The 26,791-nt window shown below is 50.6% G+C and overlaps 9 protein-coding genes across 9 annotated transcripts; 6 read left to right on the top strand and 3 right to left on the bottom strand.

The window, feature by feature from the left end:
* Positions 1–1,726: 1,726 nt before the first annotated feature.
* LDX57_003874 (acyl-CoA-binding domain-containing protein) lies at positions 1,727–3,100 on the top strand (the record flags this gene model as incomplete). The annotated part of the gene is made up of 4 exons (XM_046085527.1): positions 1,727–1,742; positions 1,806–1,919; positions 2,006–2,078; positions 2,149–3,100. The coding sequence occupies 4 exons, from the start codon at positions 1,727–1,729 to the stop codon at positions 3,098–3,100; spliced, it is 1,155 nt and encodes a 384-aa protein (XP_045941490.1).
* A 791-nt stretch (positions 3,101–3,891) lies between these two features.
* Positions 3,892–4,888, bottom strand: NdufA8 (coiled-coil-helix-coiled-coil-helix domain-containing protein; the record flags this gene model as incomplete). The annotated part of the gene is made up of 4 exons (XM_046085526.1): positions 3,892–3,990; positions 4,127–4,259; positions 4,382–4,609; positions 4,869–4,888. The coding sequence occupies 4 exons, from the start codon at positions 4,886–4,888 to the stop codon at positions 3,892–3,894; spliced, it is 480 nt and encodes a 159-aa protein (XP_045941489.1).
* Positions 4,889–5,829: 941 nt separating this feature from the next.
* On the top strand, positions 5,830–7,291 carry NUP57 (putative nucleoporin; the record flags this gene model as incomplete). Its single annotated transcript, XM_046085525.1, has 3 exons — positions 5,830–6,403; positions 6,466–7,121; positions 7,184–7,291. The coding sequence occupies 3 exons, from the start codon at positions 5,830–5,832 to the stop codon at positions 7,289–7,291; spliced, it is 1,338 nt and encodes a 445-aa protein (XP_045941488.1).
* A 1,169-nt stretch (positions 7,292–8,460) lies between these two features.
* IWS1 (transcription factor SPN1) lies at positions 8,461–9,964 on the top strand (the record flags this gene model as incomplete). Its single annotated transcript, XM_046085524.1, has 4 exons — positions 8,461–8,986; positions 9,036–9,118; positions 9,175–9,653; positions 9,712–9,964. The coding sequence occupies 4 exons, from the start codon at positions 8,461–8,463 to the stop codon at positions 9,962–9,964; spliced, it is 1,341 nt and encodes a 446-aa protein (XP_045941487.1).
* A 776-nt stretch (positions 9,965–10,740) lies between these two features.
* Positions 10,741–11,454, top strand: RCF2 (HIG1 domain-containing protein; the record flags this gene model as incomplete). The annotated part of the gene is made up of 1 exon (XM_046085523.1): positions 10,741–11,454. The coding sequence occupies one exon, from the start codon at positions 10,741–10,743 to the stop codon at positions 11,452–11,454; it is 714 nt and encodes a 237-aa protein (XP_045941486.1).
* Positions 11,455–13,335: 1,881 nt separating this feature from the next.
* On the bottom strand, positions 13,336–17,884 carry CDR1_4 (Multidrug resistance protein; the record flags this gene model as incomplete). Its single annotated transcript, XM_046085522.1, has 2 exons — positions 13,336–17,147; positions 17,224–17,884. 2 exons carry the CDS (start codon positions 17,882–17,884, stop codon positions 13,336–13,338), a joined length of 4,473 nt encoding a protein of 1,490 aa, XP_045941485.1.
* Positions 17,885–19,736: 1,852 nt separating this feature from the next.
* Positions 19,737–21,067, top strand: LDX57_003868 (fungal specific transcription factor domain-containing protein; the record flags this gene model as incomplete). The annotated part of the gene is made up of 4 exons (XM_046085521.1): positions 19,737–19,886; positions 19,953–20,131; positions 20,193–20,768; positions 20,827–21,067. The coding sequence occupies 4 exons, from the start codon at positions 19,737–19,739 to the stop codon at positions 21,065–21,067; spliced, it is 1,146 nt and encodes a 381-aa protein (XP_045941484.1).
* A 445-nt stretch (positions 21,068–21,512) lies between these two features.
* Positions 21,513–23,711, bottom strand: LDX57_003867 (putative MFS peptide transporter; the record flags this gene model as incomplete). The annotated part of the gene is made up of 7 exons (XM_046085520.1): positions 21,513–21,766; positions 21,849–22,274; positions 22,322–22,476; positions 22,577–22,948; positions 23,006–23,228; positions 23,284–23,397; positions 23,447–23,711. 7 exons carry the CDS (start codon positions 23,709–23,711, stop codon positions 21,513–21,515), a joined length of 1,809 nt encoding a protein of 602 aa, XP_045941483.1.
* A 1,991-nt stretch (positions 23,712–25,702) lies between these two features.
* On the top strand, positions 25,703–26,536 carry LDX57_003866 (putative alanine--tRNA ligase; the record flags this gene model as incomplete). The annotated part of the gene is made up of 1 exon (XM_046085519.1): positions 25,703–26,536. The coding sequence occupies one exon, from the start codon at positions 25,703–25,705 to the stop codon at positions 26,534–26,536; it is 834 nt and encodes a 277-aa protein (XP_045941482.1).
* Between the last annotated feature and the right edge of the window lie 255 nt (positions 26,537–26,791).

Below are 26,791 nucleotides of genomic sequence, written 5' to 3'. Positions count from 1 at the left end.
AACGGCGCTTCCGTGGGTCATCCTTGTGTTCTTTTGACCGAAGGATTTACCTTTTCGTGTTCGGGTTTTGGCTTGGATTGATTGCTTATTTGTTGGTATGCCAAGAGCGGACCGGGAAAGATACGCAGATATGGTAGCGGAGAGAGATGTCAGAGTAGTAGGGGGGATATAATATGTACGTCTATATATGTACCTTCTTGGGTATAACGTTTACCTTGCGTAATGCCCTATTTGCCTCCTTCCCTTCTATTCTAAATCTTGGGTATGTCGAGCAGCAAATAGGCCTGTAACACGGGTTAGAGCAGCTTCCTGGTTTCGCCTCCGCAATTTGTCACGGACAAACAATGGGGATTCATGTCTGCTTCGTTCCTCGTTTCTTCCAATTCATCTTGAAATGGTTTGTTTTTTATGCCCCTTCCCCTTCTCTCTTTCCCCGAGAAATTAGCAAGCGCGAGAGCAACAATCTCCTGTTATCGCAAAATGAACCAGTCATGCAAGTTGGAAGTGCAGCGTGGGTGGGCGCCGATGACAACCTACAAAGTTGATAGCGAGTCTTATAAGTGAGCACAAAGTTTCTTGACGATATCAACTGAGCTAGTCTCGCTGAAGTCCTCTCCGAGAAGAGAAATGGGGAGCCACGAGCTTTTACAGAGAAAGTTTTCATTGACCACTCCAATATGGTCCCATAGATCAATGTCCTGGGTGGTGCGTCTGAGAATGCCGGATTTGGTGAGAGAAGCAAATGTCTACCGCGTCAAGAGGTGCTTTAATACCGTCCTCTTTTGGTCTCGTCGATAGTCAGTTCCACGAGCTCTAGGGCCAGGTCAACGACGGCCCATGTCTATTGGGGGCGTCGAGCAGGACTTAAATGTCTATCGTCAGACAGCTATCTGGGTGGATATAACATTGATCCAGTCTGAGCTGATCGTCACTTTTCGAAAATAGAGGTGTTCCTTTTCACGTCTCCTCCAGAAGATTGCATTGAAGATGCAGGGTGGAAGAGCATGTTGAGACGGGGAACGAGCATAGAACGTTGTTATATACTGCTCGTTCGGCGGTGCGTTTCGAAAAATCCATCGGAAAGGAAAAAGAAATCAAACGGTGGAGATGGTGGATCCATGGTAAATTATTATACTCCGCTAGAATCTATCATACGATAGATCATAGGGGGCATGCAAGGGCAAGTGGAAGAGGAAGGGGAATACCCGACAATCACAGGGTCAACGCGACAAGTCCGACAGCCGCGGTCCATCTGTCACTCTCCATCAATCATCAATCAATCCATCAACCAAATCTCCCTCCCTCTCCACATCATCTCCGACTGCTTGCCATCCTCCCTTCCGTCCCCTCAATTCCTCGCTGTCTGGTCTACCTTTGTCTCTGACTTCATCCATTTTCCCTGGATCCTCAATAGTCCATCTTAATATCCTCCCCCACTCCCAACCCGTCAATCCTTCGTCGGCATCGCGTGTCTCAGCTCGCAGAAATCCGGGGAAGTTGCTCCATTCGGATTTCCCAGATTCCAGTCCACCGATCTAGGGCACCCATTTATCCTCTCCCTACATTGCATGCGCCGATTCCATCGATCCCTTTCTCCTCCTTCTTCCCCCTTATCGCTCTCTGGATTCCGTCGCGCCGGCGGTCTCGATGAAGGAGCCCCGCGCATGTCGCCCGATCCCGATCCTGCTCTAATGAGGCACGCGCTCAGCCAAATCTTTCGATCAACATGTCGGACTCTGTGGGTGTGTGCTCTTCCACTATTTTTATTTTGCAGTGCGTACAGCTCTAACTCAACCCGCGATTAGATCGAGTTTTCGTGCACGCCCTGAATACCGTCAAACGCATTCCGCGCACCGGTACCGCTCGACCCCCTGCTTCGGAACGACTGAAGCTCTATGGATTGTATAAACAGAGCATGGGTACGTTCCTCCACTCTGTACTTTATTTATTTTCGACATCGCTCTCTGTCTGGGCATGGTCGCTGACATAGTTTTCACTCACCTAGAGGGCGACGTCGAGGGGGTCATGGACCGACCGATCGGAAACACTGCCGATGTATACGCCGAGTGCGAGAAATGGTACTTGCACCTCCATTCCTCTTCGCAAACGAAAATTCCGAAAATCTGATAAGCAAAAACAAATCTACAGGGACGCATGGTTCGCCCAACGAGGCCTCTCCCGAACTGAGGCTAAACGACGCTACATCTCCACGTTAATCGACACCATGCACCGCTACGCATCGCAGACTCCCGAGGCGCGCGAACTCGTCTCCGAGCTCGAGTTCGTCTGGGACCAGATCAAATCCAACACCTCCTCGATTTCCTCTACGTCGTCGCCCGTCAATGCGGTGGGTGTGCCGCCCCTGATGCAGCCCAGTTATACCAGTATTGGAGGGCGGTTGGCACGGTCAGAGTACGAGAATCTAATTACCGCGACGGCTCGCGGTGACTCGAGACTCCGCGTGTTGAGCCCGGTCAGCCAGCCAGATGATGTATATCGGCGACGAGGGTCTAATCTGGATCCCGGGTCCGGAACACATTCGCAGACGCGGGAGGTGGACGATGACCTGGACGACGACGAGGATGAGGAGGAAGAGTATGCGGAGGCGCAGGATAATATATATGCCGACGATCACGATGATGACAATGACGACGACCATGACAATGACCACGACCACGACCCCGACGGGAATCAATCATACGATCACCGCGCCATCTCCGACCAAACCAGTGAGCCCGACCAGCGGCACCCGCAACGACCACGCGGCCCGCCGGACAACGACCGCCGATGGCGCCGTCGAGTCGAGCAGGCCTTGACTAAGATGACGGCCGAGATCGCCGCCGTGCGCGAACAGATGGAGACGCGGGCGCTGGCGCATCGCCGGCGCACCAGCGCCTGGGCGTGGCTGAAGTGGCTGGTCTGGGTGAGCTTCCGCCAGATCATCTGGGATCTGGCCATCCTGGGGATGGCTCTGATCTGGATGCGACTGCGCGGCGATCGACGATTAGAACAGAAGCTCCGGGTAGGTTGGACCGAGGTGAAGAGTCGATTGGCAAAGCTCAAATTCTTCCGACGAGTACCGGTACATACATTGGTTTAGCTTTAGACTTCCTTACCTCTTCTTCCTTTTCTTCTTCTTGGTCTGTTCGGGGCGATTCATTCTTTTGGGATATCTTCCACATTTCTTTATTTTTCAAGTATATATGTTTTCTCATTTCACTTCCATCTCCATTATTGGCCCCCTTAATATCCTTTGGCATTCGCTTGGTTCCTGCTCTCTTTCTTGGTCCGATACACCGCCTGTATCATTCAACTGTGCATGCATGATAAAGTTCATTTCCTTTGTTAACTACCTACTAGACACTATATTCAAGGAATAGACCATCCTGTTCGAGTACCTAGATCAATGAAACGTCCTATCATGGATTGAGTGACCTTTTGGCAAAGACAACTTTAAGCACAAGGAAAGAAGAGAACAATCTCTAGAGATTCCATCCTACTAAGCCAACTAAACCTACCTAGACAAATGCTAATCATATATACACAAACAGCAGCAGCAACAACAACAACAGCAAATCTGACGAGTTCATCGAACCCAGCCCAGCCCAGTCCTTTCAATCCAGATTCCATTGAATTCAATACCATCAAGGTAAGATAAGACAAGAGTAAAGACCGGTACAGGTACAGACAGGTACATCCCAACATCATCAGCTAGGCACCATGTCATACCAGATCTAACCCGATAAGCAAGCCGAGAGCAGATGAACATCAAAAACATAGTTTATAAAAAAAAAAGGAAAAAGTTACATAGAGGCCTCGGTGACTCTCTTTCTCATTTTGCGGTTCCCCTTCCATTCAATAATTTGCAAATTACACAATCACATTGCGAGCTTAGAACTGAGGACCAGGGTATTTGGAGAAGATCTGCTTGGGGCGCAGGTGCACGGGGACTTGGTTCTCGGGGGCGCCGGGGATGGTTTTCTTGAGGCCCTGTGTGTGAGAGGAAGGTGGGTTAGTCAATTGTTGCGATGTGGGTGGATTTGTGGGGAAATTGACGCTCATTCCCCGTTCTGCTATGATATCGAAAGGAGTAACTGAGGAAAGCAAGCCAAGCGGAGGTACGTACCAATTTCTCGAAAACACACGAATTCAGATCCTGCTCGGCCTTTCGGCAGTCCCACAGGTGGTGGTTGTGGTTCTCCAGACACTCCCAGTGGGCCGTGAACTGCTTCAAGCAGTGGGTGTTGATATCCTTGATCCTGTCTGTACGGTTAGCTTTCCGATCTGCTCCAGCCTCCTAGGTCAAGTAACTACATCTCCCAACGATGGAAGAGTAAAAACTAGCCACAGGCCAAGATAGGAAATGAAGAGAGAAACATACACACTAGCCGCACACCTCGTCACCTTCCTCCCCTCCTTCAAGCACTCCGTCTCGCCCTTCCCGTTGGCCTCCATCTTACACTTCATAAAGTCATCGTTGTACGCCTTGCACCGGTCCCCAATGAAATAAGCCGCGCTGGTCAGCGGCGCACTCGTGGCCCCGATCTCGTCCACCTTGGGGATATGCGCCGGCATGGGCGTGGTGTCCACGAGGACTTGCTGGTTGAACCTGTTTTCATTGTCCGGGATGCGTTAGCCAGCTGGTTTCTGTTTCCCCATTCCGCTTCGCTTCTTTTCTGCTCGATTCGTTTCGGTGTCGGGTTCAAGCCATTGGGGAGGTATTCTTATGAGCTGCAGCTGCAATTCCAGCTTTGTCTATCTCTTCCTTGAACTTCCGACACCGAGGTTTGTTTCCTTAGGGCCCCTTCCCGCCCGGGGAAGCGGCTGGGGGAGGGTGGTGCAAGAGGGGGGGCAGAGGATGAACGTACTGGGGCTCCCGGGTCGCCATGATTGCTGGTTAGGGCCAATTGAGGAGGAAGGGTTGCGTTGGAGGAATTGGGGGTGGACGAGGTCGTGAGGAGGAGTGACGGATGGGAATTGAGTGGTCGGCCGTGGTCGGTTTTTGCTTGCTTATGATTGGCTGATGGCCAGGGGATTAGGTAAGATTCGGGTTTATGTACGGGTTTATGCCTGAGGCGGAAAGACTATTGTGCGGGATTATGTAATTATACTGGTGCACAATGTCAGTCCGAAGTATACGGGAGTCTATGAACTATGATACGAGTTTGTGTAAGGGGTGAGCCTAAGATGTGATATTGCAGAAACGACTATACGATAGTGAAGGTCTGGGCTTTGGCTCCGCCAAATGAGTGATCGTAGTGAGGGATGTGGCTGCGGCCAGGTCTATAGGCCTTAGCTAGTTAACCCAGCTAGTACTAGATCGGGATACACATCAGCGAGTATGGATGGACCCTAGTTGGTTCTCCAGTCCGTATTGACGCCCAAAGCCTTCTCCCTCAAGTAAATTGGGGAAGGAAGCGATGGTTGCTGAAATAGTCATCGAGCATGGAGCAGAAGAGAACCCGCGCTAAGCCCTTCTGGTAAGCACCTGGACAGCTCTCACGTGACTGCGAAAAACAAAGCAGCGGCCGTCCATCACAACAGTCCCGGTGCGACAGCGCAATTGCTCCCTCCTACAAATCAAACGGCCTTGCTGCCCCACGATGCCGATTTGAGCAATTGAATTATCCCGAACTTGAGCTTGGTGCAGAGCCGATAGCCCGACTTGAGTGACCGCCTTAGGCCATATTTCCTCACAGCCCGTCGCCGACATCAGCCTCTAAGTTCTCGACGTTTGTTGCTCGAGCGACTAACTGTACGAGAAGTTTTCGTCAACCACGATACCTCGAAGAGCCGAAGTATTCTCAGGTCTTCACAACATCTGCGCCAATGTCGCTCTTTGGAGGTGCAGCAGCTCAGCCTCAGGCGGGCGCCAACCCCAGCCCATTTGGAGCTGCCGTCGCCAAACCTAGCCCCTTCGGCAGCACTGGCACTTCTGGAACCGGCCTCTTCGGCTCGAACACCACAGGGAATCAACAGGGCGGGGGCCTTCTGGGAGGACAGTCGCAGAACCAGCAGGGCTCGACAGGAGGTGGACTTTTCGGTTCTACCACAACCCAGCAACAGCCTCAGCAACAGCAGAACACTGGCACCATTTTCGGGTCGGCGGTGACCCAGCCGGCGAAACCTGCGGGGTCCTTGTTCGGTGGTCTAGGAGGTCAGCAACAACAGAATTCGAGTCCATTCGGAACATTGGGCGGAAGTTCCACGCAACAGCAGCCCCCGCAACCGAGTTTGTTCGGGGGTTCGTTGCTTGGAGGTCAGCAACAAGCCGGTCAGCCACAGCAACAACAGCAGCAACCCCAAGCACAACAGCAACAGCAACAGCCTCAGTTAGGACAGACGATAGGGCAGCAGCAGCAAGGGTCCAGTCTCTGGTCCCCGGGTCGTGCGGTTACCGGAGGTAAGCAACTCGGTCTCGTTCAACTTTCGCTCTTGGAGATATGGCATGCTGACTCAAAGTAGTACACCGAACCGTTCCGATGCAGATGCAAATTGTCAGGGAAAAATGGGACGCCAACACTCGCTCTTCCCCCTTCCGAACTTACTTGTATAACAATGTCGGCGAGGAGGCGGCGCCCTTCTACCAGCCAAGCGCAGATGACGACGATACGAAGTGGGAGGATGCCTTGCGACAGAGACCCGGGTCGGGCTACGTACCTGTGCTGGTGAAGGGTTTCTTTGAACTGGGCAAGCGAGCCCAGAGACAGAAGGACTTCCTCACCATGATGCAGACCCGTCTCCATGAAATCAACAATTGCCTCACCGATTTACTCTCCCGACATGACCTGAAGATCTCCGTGAAAATTGCCGATTGCCGTCGCAAACATCTTGTGCTGAGCAAGCGCTGCCTCGCCCTTGCGGCCAAGACCCAAGTCCTACGAAACAGAGGCTACGCGATGGATGACGCGGAGGAGGAATTGAAGAAGAAGCTTGCTCAGTTGGAACGCTCAGTTTTCGACCCCTCGTTGAACGGACGTGCCGAGGAAATCTGGGCCAGAATGCTCGCCATTCGGGAACAGTCGAAGCGTTTACAGGCAGAGATCGAGAGGGCCGGCCCGAGTGCCGCATCTCAGGCGGAGGACGAACTAGACGAGAATACGATGAAGGCCGCAAAGAAGGTACGCATTGATCCCACCTCTTAGTGTCTTAGGATTGTGCGCCTTGCTAACTGACCTTATAGATATTGGACGATTATCATACCCAGATCCAGCACCTGCACAAGGAAATGGAGTCGGTCAAGAAGGACCTCGAGGAAGCACAGAAGCTCCAGGGTCGGGTCGGTTCCTAGTGCCGGTCGCTCTTGCAAATACGTGATAACCTTTCGAACTTTGGCGAGGTGGTCTTTGGCTTATGGTTGATGTCCGGAGCAAGGAGTTATTGGAGCTGGGATTTGCAAATTCACCCGCGTTGGAGACCTCATTACTAGAGTAGAAAAGCAAGACCATAAGTGGCATTTTGTCATTGTCCCACTTAATAACCGATCATAAAAAAATTCCGAATGTACAATATTAATACACCTGCCACGATCTAGGCAAGAGAAAAGACAAAGTAAAACCATCTAGCCTGCGTCATCATGTTGTCTACCCGTTTGTAGAGCGTTTAAAGGAACTTCTTGACGAAGTCAACGGCGAAGGGAGCTATTGAATTTATTTGTCAGTTTGTTGCGGAAGAAAGGTGAAGGTAGTGACTCCCATGAAAGTGTGACTTACAGAGATACAGCAAGACGGCGCCGGTAATGGCCATGTTGACCGTCTGGCACGCCTCAGCCTCACCGGCCTAGAAACCATCAGTACAAGCCGTAGAATGTTATGAAACTTGAGAGCCATGGTTGAACTGTAGTAGGAAAGGCAAGCGAAGAGGTCCAATTACCTTGATCTGCTCCTTGGAGAGCTGTTCTTGTCCTAGAAACGAAGCATTAGTACTGTACATCATGACAAACAGGCTCGGATTTATTCCCGAGGCCCAAGTAGATCAGCGAGAGAACTTACCCGGAGCGAACATTGTGTATGAGGAGGTGTAGAGGAGGATAAAAAAGACACGGAAATGTGACAGAGGAAGGTTGAGGATGAAAGCGGACGTTGTTGTCTTGCCTTTGCGAACTTTCAGCGGCTGAGATTCTGCCGAGCACGGACCACCGCGGAGGCGGAATTTCTGCGGCGGCCTCTCTGCCTTTGTCGTCGTTGCTGCTGCGACTTGCCTGCTTGCTCTTCGACTTTCTTCTCTGTTTTCTCTCACCTTTCACTTTGTTTTTTTTCTTCGCCTTTCTCTTCATTTCATACCCATCCTTGCATGTTATAGAAAGTCTACTCAACCAGAAACTCTAGCTCGATCGATTCACTTCGTTCTTTCTACTCAATCATCTCTGCTCCGTGTTAGCGCAAAGCACATACGGAGCGCCTTTCAGCGCCGACACATCAATTCCAATTCAACGGTTCAACCATACACACCTAGACAAACATGTCGGCCAGTCCTGAAGTCAAACCCGACTCTCCGACCGCGGCTCCCAGTCCCGGGCGCGCAGACGATCACGCCGAGGATACTAAGGCGCCTACTCCTGACGCCGGTGACGAGGACGAAGACAAGCCCGCCGCGCCAGCTAGCCCCGACGCGGACGATGCCCTAGTTGATGACGATGCGGACGAGAAAGCGGGCGGCGGCTCCGATGACGAGTCGATTCTCTCCGAAGTCGACGAGGCGCAGTTCGAAGACTTTGACCCCGAGAATGTCGATATCGAAGACCGTCCTCAGTTAGCGATCGACGAAGATAACCTGAAACTGATCGGTCGGCATAAGCGCAAGCGTGATGGGGAAGGCGATGGCGAGAGATCTCGGCGGAAGAGGGAAGGTCGGCGAGAGAAGAAGACTCGACGGATGAAGGAGCTGGAGGAGGGCAGTGATGGAGAGGGGTCATCCTCGAGAAGAAGAGAACGGAAGAAGAAGGAGGCGGCGGTGGAAGATGAAGAACTTTTGGACCCGGCGACCCGTAGGTTTTGTCTTGGAAGATTATCTGGTATGATGTCTAACGGTAATAGGTCGTCGACGGGCCCTTGATCGTGCTATGGATGAAGCGCTGAAGAAGCCCACCAAGAGACGGTTCCGCAAGCAAGATGGCATCGTATGTTGTCCCATCTCTTTTCTGAAAGTGCATACTTGGTACTAATGATCGTCTAGGACCTGGAGCAAATGGCCGATGCGGAGATCGAGGACATGCGCAAACGCATGACCCACGCTGCACAGATGGATGCGATGAGCCGACGTGAAGGCAATCCGGCCATGCACAAGCTAAAGATGCTACCAGAGGTGGTGTCGCTTCTGAACCGCAATCAATACGTCAACAGTCTGGTCGACCCCGAAATCAACTTGTTGGAGGCTGTCAAGTTCTTCCTGGAACCGCTCGACGACGGCTCTCTGCCTGCCTACAACATCCAGCGTGATTTGATGAACTCGCTAGCCAAACTTCCCATCAACAAGGAAGCACTGATTGCCAGTGGGATCGGAAAAGTGATTGTTTTCTACACCAAGAGCAAACGCGCCGAGCCTGGTATCAAACGCATGGCGGAGCGTCTTCTTGCGGAATGGACCCGTCCTATTCTCCAACGCAGTGACGATTACTCTAAGCGAGTATACCAGGAAGCTGCCTTCGACCCCAGGTATGTCTACGTTCCCCGAAGACGGAGACTTCAACCCAATACTGACTCACGATCCCAGGAAACTTACCTCTCGTGCCCCGTCGGCACAGGCCACCGCGGCCGAAGCACGAGCTCGAGAATTGCTTCCTCCTCGATTGGCCAACCGTGCCCGCGCCGATATCACACATACCAGTTACACCGTGGTGCCCCGTCCTACGGTGGTGCAGGAAAGCAAATTCGCTCGTCCGTTGGGAGCCAGCGGAGAGGACCGATTCCGAAAGATGCGGGCGCGCCAGATTGCTGCATCCAAGGGATCAGGATCGCGGCGGTGATTTGGTTAGACTGGGCATTGCATTCGCTCCTTACTTCATGCTTTTCTTTTCCTTTTTCAATTTCCCATCCTATTTTTCCCCTTCTGATCTCCAAATCTGCACTGTACTTCTGTTCCTTTGTCATGTTATGAAAGTGAAGGCGCTCCGGGTGAATTGGTTGTGAAATTATGTCATCATCGATAAGTGTATCATTTTTTTCGGTAGTAGTTCGGACCTGATTTCCGACAATATTCCAGTCGATCTAGACTTGCGATCGAGAGTAATCAGACATCGTTCAGAACACCGCGGAGAAATGTTGTCGTCTGAGTCAGCGCTTCTCGTGCGAGATGTTTGTCAGCAGCCACTCCGAGTTATTGCCGCGAGTCCCCGAGGTCGGGAATCCCGTGCATCGTACGTCACCGGGCTTTGCTCGCCTTAAGTTCCGAATATCTCCTGCCTTCGAGATTTTTTCTTCTTACCATTCTCATCTTTTACCGCATCCTCTCTGGATATATTATCGTCGGCGTTCCTTCGAACTGTCACTGTCTAATTTTCATTCGACTCATCGTCACCGTGCAATTTCATTAACTCCACCACCCTCAGCCCACCATGAAGCTTCTCACTAAGGAAGAAGAGAATGCCCACTACAGGTTTGTCGCCCCTCCTCGCCTTAATTCTCGCCTCTTCCGCGCTCTTTTTACCCCTCAAATCTAACATAACAATCACTTCACAGCTCCGTCGTCAAAGGCGGTAGTCTCGGTACCGTCTGCGGTCTCGCCGCGGGTGCCGCGGGTGTCATGCTCGCCTCGCGCCGTTACCACACCATCCGCAACCTCACCCTCCCTATGAAGGCCTTCCTGGTGACCTCGTCAGGTACCTTCGTGGGTATCATCGCCGCCGATCACGCCTCGCGGTCCTTCGAGGCTGAGCGCAACCAGCAGATGCAATGGTACGAGAATCGCGAGCAGCGGCTGCGCTCCGAGGAGCTCTCCCAGCTGACCATGGTCGACCGCGCGCTGCTCTGGGCCCGCCGTGAGAAGTACAAGATCGTCGGTGTGACCTGGATCGCCTCCATGATTGGATCTTTTGCGCTTGTCGGCCGCAACCCCTACCTTTCGGGGCAGCAGAAGATCGTCCAGGCGCGTGTCTACGCCCAGGGCTTGACCCTGGCCGTGCTGGTCGCGTCTGCCGGTTTTGAGATCTCTGACCAGCGCAGGGGCAAGGGTCTCTTGGAGGCGTCGAAGGAGCAAAAGAAGAAGCAAGCGGCTGTGGAGAAGGTTCAGCAGGAGGAGTCCGCCGAGAGTGGCGACCTATGGAAGGATATGGTTGCCGCCGAGGAGGAGCGATTGAAGAAGAAGCATGTGTCGTTGTATGAGAAGCACGGTGAGCACGGCCACCACGGAAATGGCCATGCCGACGCTAAGGAGTCCGCTCCGGCTCCTGCTCCTGCTCCTGCCAAGGAGGAAGCCCAATCGCCGGCGCCGGCAACCGAGGAGAAGAAGGAGAACTAGAGTTCTGCTTTAATTGTGCTTTTTGAGCTTTTCCTATTCTGCTAATTCCTTCTATTCTGCATGTCCGTCACCAACGGAGAATGACCATCCCCAATTCTCCTTATGTTGATGATTAATGTTCAATTTTCAGGGAAAAGTGCTCGCTTTCCACTTGGGATATACATCGTGACATCATGTCTTGTTTCCTTTCCTTTTTCACTTTCGCGTCTCATCTGTTGCGTGGCGAAATGGCGTTTTCTCTTGGACTTCTTTGCATGTACAGTTGGTCTTGTATACGTACACTGGATGTACGGTGTGGTGTACATTTCATACAATTTCTGTATATGCCTGTGCCTTATATCTACTTTCTCTCTTCTCCTTCTCTCTCTTTCTCTTTTCTCCGCGATAGAATGGCTCGTTGATGATTCACTCAGTGCATTATGTCCAATTCACACATTCCATCTTTATTCAATTGGTTTGAAGCTTCCATACTACGACATATTCCTCAAACTTGCGTATATTGACATCATAGTTACGATAGAGATAGAACGCAATGCCGGAGCTCGATCCACGGCACGATAAAACTTCGAGCAGGAAAGAGTTTCACTCCACATTGAGCGGCACGTGCGTCACGTTTTACATATTCAGATGCATCGAGTAGCCAAATCTAATAATAAACATAGGTTCAAAGATCTACCGAGATCGACAGACAGGATGCCTGGACCAGGACGTGGTTGATGGCAAAGATCCTTGGGTGAAAGCTTAGGATCGATGCGGTAGGCGTCTGTTAGTCCCGATATGGTTTAGTGCACATGCGACCCACCGTGGGCTTCCGGCCAGCCAAGCGGTGTATTTTGCTCAACAATCAACATACGGAGTAGCTTCACCATCGCAATCACCAATTTAATCAATCCTTTGCCTACCTCTACCTACACATATTCACAGTAAGCACTATATGTTCACCGAGCTAACTTCTAATGTTTTTTCTCTATTTCCTTTCACCTCCCACCTACGAGAAATGTCTTTTATCCCAGACCAAGATGCCACAGGGCTGCAAGCCATACCTGACAAAGCTGCCCCAATTCAAACATGTCAAATGCATTCTTTCATCTACGAGCCGTCGTAGAGTTTGACTTACGCTATCTGGGGCAGTACAAGCACTTGTAAAGGACCTGAACAGTAGACCCGGAACTCGTGGTGTATAAAGAAGTTAAGAACTCACAACCTGGATAGTAAAATCAGCACCAACAAAATTGCCGGTGACTTTGAAGACTGATCGGGTGCAACACTGAATTTTTGTTTCTGGTTTGTTATCTCGAGGCTTGGAGATGACTGCAACTCGCGTCTGAGAATGCTATCGTCTATCATATGGAAGCTAAGGATGAAACACACCTAGGAAGGAGGGAGAGGTGAAAAAGAAGTAGGGATAGATAGTGGAGATGGTTGTTACGTTGTCTGGGATGGAACATCAGTGGCTGCCTTGTATGGTTGTTCAATATATTTTTCGGCGTTTCCTCTTCCAAAGAGTTGATTGATATCGAGGATATGTTAAGTGTGCAATTCCAGAGAAGGAGAAAAATATGAAGATGTTATTCGTAATCAGAAGAACAGTTAGCCAGGTGTAATTCCAAAGCATAGAGCTTATGCTTTCCATGTTTGGAACAGCCTTTCTAGATCCATTTACCTGCTACGTCTGCGCAGGAGCACTTTGCCGACAACCAATCGATGAGACACCTTTAAATGACAGAGACAACGCAAATGTAAACAAAGATAGATGACCGAAATATAAGCAGATAGAATTTCAGCAAAGATTAATAAGAAAGGACACGTGCCATGCGGTCACTCGCATGTTATTAGGACTCTGTGGAGGGGTGTGGTGAGGGAGATCTGAATGAAGGTCTTTTAACGCTTATGCGGATCCGATACCTTCTGCTTTTTGGGCATGCGAGCCAACCAATAGATAAAGACTGCCCCAACAACGTTGAATATAATATATGCCCACATCAGGCCGAAGTTGCGCCACGCATCGGAGTACTCACTCGATATACTCCGTAGAAAAGCATCAGTCTCGCTGATCGGGCAAAAAGCACATTCGGACGTGGCTTGCGGATCCTTCAAATACCCATTTTGAGTCATCTCGAGAAAAGGACCCATATATTCCTGACAGGTTTGGTTCGCTGGCGGGCTGAATCTCAAATACTCAATTTCTTCGCAAGTGACCTTTGTCCCGGATAGACCTGTTGAAAGCATCCCAGAGACGAGGTAGGTAAACGGCGAAACGCGGTACATAAATACCCAGAACCCTGGTAATGCGTCTTTCGTGGCGAGGACACCGCAGAAGAGAAGACAAAGGGAGAACAACAGAGAGGCGACGTTGCTGCCAGTTTCAGCAAGTTCAATCCCTGCTATCACCATATGGGCAAAGGTAGAGGTGAAAAGAAGGAAGGTCAAAATCAGCATGAACATCAAGGCTCCCCGTTCCGAGACGGCATCGGTTGGCTTCGCATTGTTATACAGCCCAATTGGATAATACCAGCAGACAAAAATGAGAAGCGCCATGAGGCTGTTCCAAGGTAGTTCAACAATAATGTTGGCAGCCATGAAGGCTTTCCAAGAATACGCCTTCGATGGACGCTCGCGAGCCTCATATAAAGATCGTTGAGTTACAAAGTTCGGCATTATTTGTTGTGACAAATTCCCAAATATCGTTAATAGCATGAACATGCAGAGCATTTGGTTCTGTAGACCTTGCATAGATGCCTGTGCTCGATAAAACGAGAATCCGATGTAAAGGGCAGTGAATATGCACAAAGCGGCCTTGGACCAAATATAAGTGGGCGTGCGATAATATTGAGCAAAGATGCGGACCAAGCATTCCCACAGTTGAGCGTAGAATGGTGCAGCAAATTCACGGAATTCTTCTGAACCATGTTTCTCTCGTGGCTTGATGGACAGAGATAATTTCATTTCCGCAAGATGCTTCTTCATCTGAACGTATTCAGGGCTCCCTCGCCACACCTTGAACCAGTCAATATCACTGTGAGATCCAGGAGCCGCCCCAATGGCCTCCAACATCCACTCGGCCGGATTTTCCTCGGGTTGGAGTGCTCTGGCACTGTTGCGTTCAAAGTAGCTTGATAAAATGGACGAATTCTCGCCTATCTCACCAAAATAAATGGTCTTGCCTCCTGTATCAAGAAAAAGAAGACGGTCAAAGCGCTGGAACAGCATTGCGGAGGGCTGATGGATGGTGCAGAGGATTGCTTGACCGTGTTTTGCCAACGTATCGATCAGGTCCAAGATAGACCAGGACGTCTGACTATCCAAACCCGAGGTAGGTTCATCCAGAAAAAGTAGAAGCTGTGGCTTCGCAGCAAGCTCGACACCGATGGTCAATCGCTTGCGCTGTTCAACATTCAGCCCTTCCCCAGGAACACCTACAACTGCATCCGCATAAGCCTCCATGCCCAGAAGCTTTATTACTTCCTCAACGTAGTCGATTTTCTGTTTGCGGCTGAGGTAGGCTGGCTGGCGCAGCAAGGCGCTGAATTCAAGGGCTTCGCGAACAGTAGACGTTGCTAGATGAAGATCCTGCTGCTGTACATAGCCCGTCTTCCGCTGAAACGAATTATCACGAGGGCGCCCATCAACTAGCATTTGGCCAGTGACTACTCCCATAGTGACCCTAGTTGCAAGGACATCGAGCAATGTAGTTTTACCAGCCCCTGAGACACCCATCAAGGCGGTGCAGGTGCCAGGTTTAACCCAACCGTCCACGTTGTCCAGGATCCTTCTCGGAGCTCCTTTGATTTTGATGTCATAGCAGACGTCTTCCCACTGGAAGATGGAGGTTTGTTTTTGAATGTCTGCAGACTCAGAAGGAGTGGACGGATCAGATTTCGCCGCCCTCAAAGTCTGGGAGGAGATCTCCAAGTCCTCGCTATCAGGATGCTTCAACTGGTGGCCACGGCGGAATAGAAGGACCTCTCCTTTTGACTTCTGCTCTGAGATGAGCTCAGTCGCCAGGACATATGTGATGAAGAAGAAGACCATGAACCCCAGAATAATTCCCATGTTTCTCCATAGGTGCACCGGGCTATAATGATAGCTTAGCTCGAGATACCGTGTCCCATCCACCATCATGGATCCAGGCTCGGCACCAACGGTAGAACATATGCGATGGTCCAATGAGATTCCATCATATTGCCCTCCTGATGGAATGACGGTTGTGCACGGGAACTGTCTGCCAGCAAATTCGTTGACCATAAAACTCTCGAACGAATAAGCAATTGGATTGACATAGTTCATCCAGCGGGCCCAGCCAAGCATATTTCTTGTGGGTATAGTGAATCCTGTGTACAGCACCAAGCCTAGTATTAGTATAGCGGCGGGGACGAGGGCCGACGAGAGTGAGCGCGACGAGGCGGCGATGGTGCGGAAAACCATTGACATAGTGAAACATGTGACAACAGAAAAAATCCAGAAGGTGAAGAAAGCTGCGGCATCGCGCCGCAGGTTTGTCATAAAGTAGAGTGGTACATTGAAAGTAATCGAGTTGACCAATTTGTAGGGCATATCGCAGATTATAGACGAGATAGCTTCCGCGCACGGATGATAATAAGCGTACCTCGCATGCTTCTCCACAATTGGCCGCTGCTCATACAGGGTGAGAATTTCAAGGGAGGTGGAGAACGCGTTCAAAAGCACTGCAAAGAAAAGCAGAGCTGAGCGAGAGTAGAAGCTGAGGGTGTTATCTGGAAGATCAAAGAATATCGAACCAAGAATTAGTGCCATGACAAGGTTTCCGATTAGAGTGCTTGCGGTCAAGCTGAAATCTCCGCGAAGACGCTGGAAACCACGGCTGATGCAGAGATTGATCTGATTCCAGATTGATATAGTGTATGGGGACTTGGCTCGTTGTGAGTTCGCTTGCACCGCTTGACGAGCTTTCACAAATGCATCGTAAGAAGAACCTCCGATGGGATACTGCGCCTCGAAGTGCTCAATTTCTCTAAGAAGTCGAGCGCGAGAATTGCTTTTCTTCCACACTGCAGCAAATTCTTCCGGGGTACGAGGCACGCATCCCTCGAATCCTGGTCGAACTAAACGCTCCGCAGGACTAGTTAGCGACGTGAGAAAGTCTGCCGTGGTCTGGCGCTCTGGACAGTCAAAACCCATCTCAAAAAAGAACATCTTAGCCTCGGATGCCAGCCCAAAATATATTTGGCGTCCCTCATAGAGCACAGTCACCTTGTCGAAAACGTCATAGGCACTTTGCGATGCTTGGTATATAGCGAGACAGACGGTTGTGCCTGAGTACCAGCTGATCCGAGCAAGGTTTCTGCAGAACTCCAATGCGTTGGCGCTATCAAGACCCCTCGTGCTATTATCCCAACATTGAATTGGGCTTTGGCTTAGAGTGGCCTCTGCAATGCTAACGCGTTTTCTCTCGCCACCACTGATTCCACGAACAAAGTCATTGCCAACACGGGTGTTGATAGTGTGGTTCAGCCCAAGCATGGTCATAACAACATCTCTCATGTGCTCTGCGTACTTTTCGACGCTCACGCCACCAGGCCGATTCTTAGGGGCTCTTGCAAGGGCGGCAAAGGTTAAGGTGTCGCCAACAGAGAGCTGGGGGAAGTGGATTTCTGTCTCGGCAGAGTAGATCGCTTCGCCTTTGAAATGTTTCTGCATTTGCTTCGAGGATATGCCTTTTGTACATAGTCAGCTAGTTCTCTGGAATGGCATTACGCGAGATAGAAGGTTAGGAAACAAGGGACTATGTACCTTGGTAGTTCAGCACCGATGTATCTGACATTTGGATCCCATTCATTTCCCCAGCAATCGTCTTGAGCAGAGTTGAGCAACCGCTACCGGGCCTTCCCAAGACAACTAGCATTTCACCACTTCTGACTAACCCCTCAAAGTCATGAATGATCTGGATCTTTGGCATTTTGAGTCCAACTAGCCGACGGAAAACGGTTCCAATCTCGAACAGGATGTTCAGAACATTTTTTTGGTACTCCGTCGGAGAGCCAAATCCATGAACGCTAAGGTTTTTGAACGCAACCCCGGCCGTCCGCTCCGGATACTTCTCTGGTTCATGATTTTTGACTGCCAACAACATTCTCAGCCAGTCCTTAACTTTGAAACTTGGACTGTGTGGGTTGGTGGTAGACCCGGAGTCCTCAAAGGTGAATGGGTTATCGACGATGATTTTTTCCGAGAGTCGATTGGAGTGGCGCGTGAGCTGCCCTGCTAGGTAGCTGACCGTAGACACTCTCCTGACCTCCTCCGCTTGTAGAGTCTCGATACCACCCTTTTGCTGACTTTCATCTCCCGGTAAGGCATGGGTTGGACTGTCATCGTGAGACGCTGGCAGGGAATTATGGCTAACCACCGATTGAGACCGACGAGGATTGGGGTTGATCGTGCCCAGTAGCGACATGGTGGTACGTGGGGCGTGGTCTTTTTATATGTAAATGAAGAGTTGGAGGGGACCAGGCAAGGGCCTAGAATGACTGAATGACTGAATGACTGTATATTGGGTTATTTATCTCACATAGAAGTTTCTGAACGAACGGAAGAAGATGCAACTCGAGATCTTCGTATCGAGATCTCTAGATCCTAGACCGAAATGTAAAGTGAGGGTAACTCTTGACAGCAGGAAAGGACGAAAGGTAGAGTATGTAGGAGATTCAACAAAGAAGAAGAAGAACTCCAGACTCGGGTCGGGGCTGGGACTTCCTAATGAAGGCTTGCTTGGCTTGGATAGCTTTTCCTTCCGTACACAAGATATGCATGGCTCCGGTTTCCCGAATGAGAGAAAACAGGGTTGTCCTGGCCAAGAAACTCGGGTGAACTGGAAATGAATAGGAAGTGCATCCTGGGATGGGATGGTTACACCCGAAGCATGGGAAGACGAGGAATGAGGACTGGTGTCGTGACAGACGACCCTCATGAGGCATTCATCCATTCATTCATACTTCGATGAATGGTACCCGATCGGGCCTAGTGCCAGCTTAAGGTTGAAGTGCCTTAGGCTGCCCGGTACGGTATCCACAGCGTACCGTCAGCAAGTATTGTCACAATCGTATAACTAGCACCCTTCAATACACTCTGTAGGCATGTATCTTACCGTCTCAATTCATATTTCAGAATACATCCGGTATCCGATACCTGTATGGTTACCTCGGATCCACCAGCACTCCTCCCAAAGAGGTAAAGGCCATACGGGAGATCAGCTGTCAAATGCCCCCCTCTTGCATGCAACAACCCACTTCCACTTCATCTATCCCATTGATGCTGCAAGATGAGCCCCGGAAAGCCAACTGTGAGCTATTTCCTTCCTTGGGCAGATTATACTCTACCTCCCATCTCTAACAGTAGACATTTTGAGACCTGTGATGTGTGTCGACGTAGGAAACCAAGATGCGACGTCGGCAGCAGACCAAGATGCTCTCATTACGAGAGAGATGTGAAACCCAGCTCTGTCGGAAAGAGTAGGAGGGTCAGACAAACCAGGCAAAAGTATCTATTGAAATACGATCGCCGATCCAATTGCTTTTATTCCGAGGAATTGCTAACGTGTTTCGCTTTTGCCATGCAGTCTGTCTTTGATCAACCGTCTCGAATCAAATCTGCAACGAATGGAAGCATGTCTACAACACCTCGGGCTTGATCCCTCTGTTATGGAAAATAGGCCGTGTTCTTCGTATTCCGATGGCGGAGATTATGTGAATCGCACAACGCATCCCTCGAACCTTGAAGGGCCTGCAGAAGGAATGCATCGACAGCGCTCCCCTGCCGTTTCAGCTGAGTATACTGAATCAAACGTTACGAGCTCGCCCGAGATAGAAAATTCCCTATTGGACTCTCTGGCATCTTACTTTGTTCCGCAATATCTCACTCGTAAGCCAACCCTTGTAGGTGGGTGAATCACTAATCTGGGCGAGAACGACCGACTAAGATCCCAGACAGATCTGCAGACAATACTCTCACGAGATGAAGCCAGCCATGTCCAAGAAAATCCTGAGATGCTGGAATCCCTGGAACTGTTAGATCACCGTTGCCACAGCGTCTTAAGCAGCCCGCTCGCCGAGACGTGTCCCAGGCAATCTTTCCATCCGCTACCTCGAAAAGAGGAAGCCATGTCTTTACTTCATGACTATTTGCAAACCGTAAATGTTCTTTGCCCGCTGTTTCGGCCCTCCGTGCTTCTAAAAATGTTCGAAAATGATGGTTTAAACGATATGTTTCAATTTCCCAGCCGCTGGGCTTGCATTAACGTTGTTCTCGCCATGGGGTACATCCTGCGCATCAAAGATAAATCTGTGGCACAGCCAGACCACCAGAAAAGCTGGCATTTTATCAAGAATGCCTTGGGAGCTTTGACCGAGATTTGCCTCGGTGCACCTGATCTGTGGGCCGTCCAGGCACTGATTGGAATGGTACAGTTCATTCAACATTACTGCTGATTTGAAAGAGCCACTCTCTAAGTTGTGTTTTGTGTTTAGACATTCTTCCTCCTAGGCACTCAAAGCGCTCAACCTTGCAGCTTCTTGATCTCCACTGCCATCAATATTGGTCATCAAATTGGACTTGAGAGGACCGATGCATACAGTTCGGCATTAGATCCTGAAGAATTGGAGCAACGGCGGAGAATATTCTGGATTTCATACTGTATTGATCGAGAGTATGCCATGACCAGGTTCCCTTCATTCTACACTTAAACTCCATGTTAATTCGTATTCTAGGATCTCTCTTCGATTTGGGTGCGTTCCTTCACAGAGGGACGAAGACATCACGGTAAATCTACCGACTGAATTCCCTGCCGATAAAGTTGGCCTAGTGCCCACGAGAGATGACCGAGAAAGTTTTAACGTATTCCGATCCTGTTGCGAACTTGCCGTGATCAAGGGTCACGTTTACAAGCGCCTCTACTCGGCTGCAGCGACGGACCGACCTCTCGCCCAGACAGTAGCTGCGGTTGCCTCGCTGGATGAGGAACTCCAAAGATGGAAAGCAGCCATCCCGTCTGAGTATCAACCGGACTCTCGGCTCCCTTTGCTATTACCCCAATCACCGGAGCTTGGGCTCCTTCTCCTAGCGCACTACTCATACTTCAATTGCATCATTTCAATGCATCACCTTATCGTCACCCGGGAGCTCATCAAGGGGATGGACCTGACACAGAAAATCGGCCTCTCCACGTTACCAACTCCACCGTCAAATCAAAACGTATTCATGTCGGCGTCACTCTGCGCCCGAGCCGCGAGAGACTCGATCCATCTGATGAAGTACATGCCGGAGGGAAACATCTCTATCATCGGGTAAAGCAATAACCAACTTTTCGAACAGGTTTATCAAGCTAATCAAAGGCGACTGCAGAATCCTCATCCATTACACGATGGTCGCGTCGAAGACCCTCTCCTTCGGCATCCTGCGCAACCCCAACGAAGCTTCTCGAGTCTATGACGTGAAATTAATAGCCCAGGTGGAAACGTTCCTCTCGTCTCTCATTCTAAGCACCCCTAATGAAGGAGTAAAGCGGTTAGTTCAGTACTGCGCTCGGTACCGCTCCGTCGCGGAGGCCGCAATCAAGCAGGCCGAGCAAGAGACTCAACATTGATCATGTACAATTTAATATCCCTTCTTATCTACCATCCCGAAACTGTACAGGTGTCGAGATCTAATGATATTTAGTGTACTCTGTTTCGAATGCTAATTTCATTGACATTCATCTTTACCCAACGTCCCACCTTCCTTTCTATACTGGTTCATGTCCGCACAGCATTGTCTACCGTGATGGCGTAACTATACATAAAACGGCCGTGAATGGCAGCAGGCATCTCAAGCGTCCATAACCAGAAACGCACAGTAACCTTTCATACCCGAACAAGGATATGAGCCCTTATGGAGCGAATCGAACCCATTCCATTCATGGACAACATAGCTAAACATTACTTAAGATTCATCTGGGACAAACACCCCGCTTTTCAACATCCCATTGCAATACCCAGTTCATATACAATATTGCTTTCACACCAAAAGTATTCCAGGTTTTTTTTTTTACTCTAGACCTCCGGGTCGGTCTTCTCATTGTGTGCCTGGGGTCCACGGCCCAAGTACGTCGACTCCTCGATCTGGTTCAGCTCGTCTTCCTGTTGATCCAGCTTATAGTGGGTGAGGTAGAAGAGGTTACCGCCGATGAAGGCAAGGACGGCGACGAAGCCGTAGTTCCAGATGAGAAGAGGGTCGGTGGAGAGAGCGGTAAGTCCTTGCTGGATAGCCGAGGAGATGGCGTTCATGAAGAGGAAGAGAGATGAGACTGTAAACGGAGTGTTAGTTTTCTCTGAGCTCTGGAATAAACACGGATGGTATGTCATAGAGACTGGGGATGGGCAGCATACCTAAACTTTTCATGTTCTTTGGGGCCTTGGTATAGGCGTACTCATAGCCGGTGATGGAGGTGAAGATTTCGGAAAACGCGATGAGCACGTATGGAACGGCTTGTACCCAGACATTGATGGGCGAAGAGGTGTCACATTCGCTGGGGTGGTCGCCGCATGGACTCGTTTTGTAGATATAGTACTGGATTACAGCAGCAGAAACCATGGACATGGAGGCAACAATAAACCCGAGGTAGATTCTCTTCAACGGGCTGAAGTTGAACCCGAGTTTCCGAAGACCCGGGTAAACAAAGCTGTCCATGATAGGGATGAAGATGATCAAGGCGAGGGGGTCTAAGTTGTTGATAATATCGTTTGGTACGCCATGCAGTGCCAAAGTGGCAGATTGCGAAGTCAGGTTGTTCGTCATCTGGCCGTAGGCGAGCCCTGAATGGCGTCAGCTGTGTTCATGCAAACAGACCCTGTGAACTTACAGTATAAGGGATACCAGAGAAAGATGATACATGCTTTAACAGCTCGGTTCACTTCATCCACCCACTGGTCATCGAAGGTCATCCACTCCGGCCGATTTTGCAGCTTGCTTGGCTTAACCCTTTCCCAGAAATCGTCCGCCCTGCAGTTCTTGTAGCTATTCTCATGTCAGTCAGATTCAAACAGAGTCCAATAGGAGCTAAACGGGACAGAGGTATGGAGGCTGCATGGGCGCAAAGCTGGGGTCTATCACTCACAATTTGACCGGGTTCCAGGACCAGCGGCCCTGGAGGGCAAGGCTCCAAAGCTTGAAGGCTTTCGCTGCCACGGAACCAGTCGGGGGAGTGACATCGTAGTATTTTCGGCAGACGAAAAGAACAAGAGGACAGAATGCGAACATGATTGTGGGAAGCGTGAAAGCTAGCCAGAATCCAACATATTTCTCGGCATAAACCATGGCAACCGAACCGATTAAGGAGCCAACGTTGATCATAAAATAAAAGTAGAGGAAAATGCGAGTGATGGTCTGTGACGGGTCTACAATGACACGCTCCCCAGTCTTCGGGATTGTTTCAATGTAAAACTTCGTTTCCTTGTGCTGCTCGGCAATGAGAGGTGAAATATTCGATCTGTTGCAGCATTAGCACCTGGCACCTCATCAGACAAATCAGACGGGGAGTAATCACTTGAATCCTCCGACACCTATACCGAAGATCACAAGACCGATTGCAAAGCATGCAATAGAACCATTAGGATGAACAATTACTTGAGGGATGGCCGAGATGATGATAATGATATGTCCCACCATGGCGAAGGCAATCGCCCCCTGAATGGTTGCTAACCGGCCCAGGAACTCATCGGCAATCCAGGCGCCCACAATGGGTGTCACATAGCACCAGAATGTATTGACTGCAAGGTAAAGGTGGTCAGACATAGAAGGCAAACATGGACTTCGGAGACTCACAAGTACTGAGGCCGGTCGATGCTCTTTGTCCCATTCCCAGAGCACCCGACTGCCCCGAGAAACCAGCGCCGGTGGTGGAGCCATCGGGCAGAGGTTGCTGGATGAAATTCACGTCTTCTCAAGTTATTATAATCCTTTGTGTATCCTGCCAGGAGATACATACAAACAGCTGTGGTACCGTAGTACGAAAATCGCTCGCACAGCTCCACAAATGCAATTGTATAAGCCGTCCAACGAACTTTGCCGGCAACGCGACGAAGAGTGCGCTCTTCTTCCGGTGTGGGACGTTCACGTCCATCATCGTCCACAGCAGGTGCCGCGGCGACCACTGCAGTCTCCTTTTCAGATACCGGACCGTTGAGTGACTTTTGGGGAACATGAGCTTGAGCTACAGTCACCAGATCGACTGGATCAACGGGGTCGCTCATGACTGCAACACTGCGGCACTACCCGCACAAAGGAGAGTATAGGGCTTCGAAGGAAAGATAAACGGTCCCTAGAAGTACGCCGTTGATGTTGGGAAGAATTTGACAGGAATAGAGGGACGAAAGTCTGGAGAGAAGGAGAAGAAAATTTGGCAAGAGAAAGGGCGATCCCCTCGTGCTCTTATTCCCCTCCCAGGTCCATGCGCCAGGAACTCCTCCCATATGCTATTTAGTCGACCGTTTTGCCTGATAAGAGAAATAAGTCCGGGCCAAAAGCCTTAGTCTCGGAGGCCATGCTCCGACTGGGTTTGGGGGGAGGATATCACAGGCTCGATTTTAGCTATCTTGCCAGGTGCGTAGCGGGCACAGTGGGTGCGCCTCTTCTAGTGTCTGTCTAGAAGTCTAAGCCGACGCTACCTCTGTCCCACTTCCAGCTCATGGCAATCCGCTTGCCACCAAACGGAGAGTCCGATAACCAGGATCTATCGGCTTGGGAAACAAATGAGAAGGATTCTATTGGTTCGTCCATTGGTGGCATGGACAGACGATCGCGTGCTTTCGTTCGCGCTGACCTGTTTCGAGGATCAAAGACCCTGCATTGTGATGTGGACAACGAATGGACGGCCCCATATCGTTTGCGGAAGGGACTTGAGGCGTGAGAGCACTCAGCACCAGTCTTTTGGATTTTTTGTCGTTGACTTATCAGCTGTCCCGGCGGATGGGTCCATCAGAGAAATTTCCCGTCCGCTTCCCCAGCGCCTGGATGATCCCTAACTCATTGAGACAAGCTTGTCTATCTCCGCATGGAGGAGACTCGTCTACCGTTTCACCTCAGATGGGGGATACTGTCACTTTGGTGGGCGTTACTCTCCGTACTAACACCAAGTCCGATGCTGCCGCTCGAGACCATCATGAAAGCATACGATAACGGAGTGCGCTCAGGATTCTACCAAACAGGTTCGGCCCCATGTCAGGAGTCCGACTGTTCACCGGATATCGACGGGGCAAATGTAACGTCGGTTGATGGCGATAACGAGAATTATTGTCTATGGCAATGAGACATCGAAATTGCGACAGATTGGATCGAGCTGGGAGCGAGATAGATGACACCATCGGGTCCACTGATAACGCGAAACATCAGGGGCCAATGACAGCCCCGGTGTCCAAGGAAATTTAGACAGTGGGGGGATGGAAGCAATAAAGCGAAGCCTTGGACCAGGGAGAACAAGCTCCACTGCCGAGCCGGCCCCAACTCTGCTGGCCGCTGGGCGTTTGCCGCGTTTCGCTGTTCTTTCAAATGTCAACTCCGTGAGATAAATGTCTGGTGTGGCAAATCAAGAAACCAAGACAGGTGACATGAATCATGTACTATACACCATAAGAAAGGGTGGCGACTTGTGAGTGATGAAGTGATGACAGTGATGTACTTCAAGAAGCCAGAAGACGCCATGCCCCTTTGGGAACGAACGTGATTGGTGCCTGAGGCAGCAGCCAGCAGCGACCCAAACGGGGGGAAAAGCAGGGCTTCAGCCTTCTTTTCAGGGCTTGGCTTGCATCAACAGCAATGTATTATTAGATTAGGATCCAGGGTGAGAAATAAGAACTAGAGAAATGCCAATGTCCACGGGATCGATTCTTATAAGAATTCCGAACTCCGGGGAGTATCTCATACCCTCGACGGAATACGACATTCAGTCTTCTGAGCGTATCGGAGAAGTGAGCATTGAGAACTCAGGATACTAACGCTTGTTCCTTGATATCTCTTACCTAAAATCTCAGCCAGTCAGTTGAACAGGCATGGCCGGCTAATTAGGTTGGCCTGGATTTCTTCCTGTAACCAAGATAGCTCTATAAACCACAATGAACCTCATGCTGCGGAACTAACTGAACCCCGAGCCAAGACCCGTCGGGCACTTGCACATCCGAACACCCCCTCAATACCTGCTCCCCACAGCCGACCGTCAAAAGAAATTATCCAGGATCATCCCATCGCCATGGCCGCAGCAACTCGCACCTTCCTCGCCTACCAGCACGATGCCAAGCTCCACCATCTTCAGACCGTCGTAACGGGGGTTCGATCGTTCGCCTCGCTCGAGGAATCCAACCGTCTTCTTTTCAAACAGGGTGGCGACGAGGACCATGTCGTTGTCACCGAACAGACCATCTTTCATCCGCAAGGAGGCGGCCAGCCTTCGGATGTTGGCGAGATGGTGAATTCTTCCGGAGTTACCTTCATCGTGGCGTCGGTCCGCATGGATGCCATCAACGACGGACAGGTGCTGCATTTTGGCCGGTTTAATAATCACTCCTCATCGTCATCGTCTTCCACTCTTACGTTCTCCGAGGGGGGGACCGTTCAGCAAGCAATTGACGTCGAGAAACGCATACTCTACTCGCGATTTCACACCGCGGGGCATGTTCTCGGTGCAGCGGTCCGACATCTTCTGGAGAAGGAAGTCGAGAACTTTGACGAGCTGAAGGCGTCGCATTTCCCCGACTCCGCGTCGTGTGAGTTCCGGGGACTTATCGAGGGCAAGTGGAAGGAATCGATTCAGAAGAAGCTGGACGAGTACGTTGCGGCCAAGATGCCGGTGGAAATTGAGTGGTGGAATGAGGAGGATTTCCGGGCGCGGGGCTTGGAAAGGCTGATCCCGGATCGCAGTCTCGTGCCGGCCGGGGAGAAGTCGCGCGTGGTGAACATCGTGGGCGCCGAGGTGTATCCTTGTGGGGGCACGCATGTCGAAACCACCGATCTCTGCGATCCTACGACGGTGAAGAAGATCTCGAGGAGCAAGGGAACATCGCGGGTGAGCTATACGGTGACATGAGAGGGGGTTGGCTGGGAAGCTGGATGTTCATATGTAACATATGCTCGATACTAGATCGTCGTTAGAAGATAGAGGATAGACCATAGTTAGACATTCCCCCTTGAAGACGAAGACGACCGCCCCCTTACTGCAGCCCACCAATAAGCAGCCCGCTTCCCTGAGGCTGAGCGAAATCTGACAGGCCAAAGGATTCAAACCGCTGCTTGAAGAATTGGTCCTCGGATCTCCTGCACACTCAGCCAGTGCGAAGCGAAT

This window comes from Aspergillus melleus (assembly GCF_016097325.1).
Source record: "Aspergillus melleus strain CBS 546.65 chromosome Unknown contig2, whole genome shotgun sequence".
In the NCBI taxonomy this organism is placed as follows: domain Eukaryota; kingdom Fungi; phylum Ascomycota; class Eurotiomycetes; order Eurotiales; family Aspergillaceae; genus Aspergillus; species Aspergillus melleus.
The sequence above is the reverse complement of the archived record's forward strand: the minus strand, read 5'-3'. Positions and strand labels throughout refer to the sequence as shown.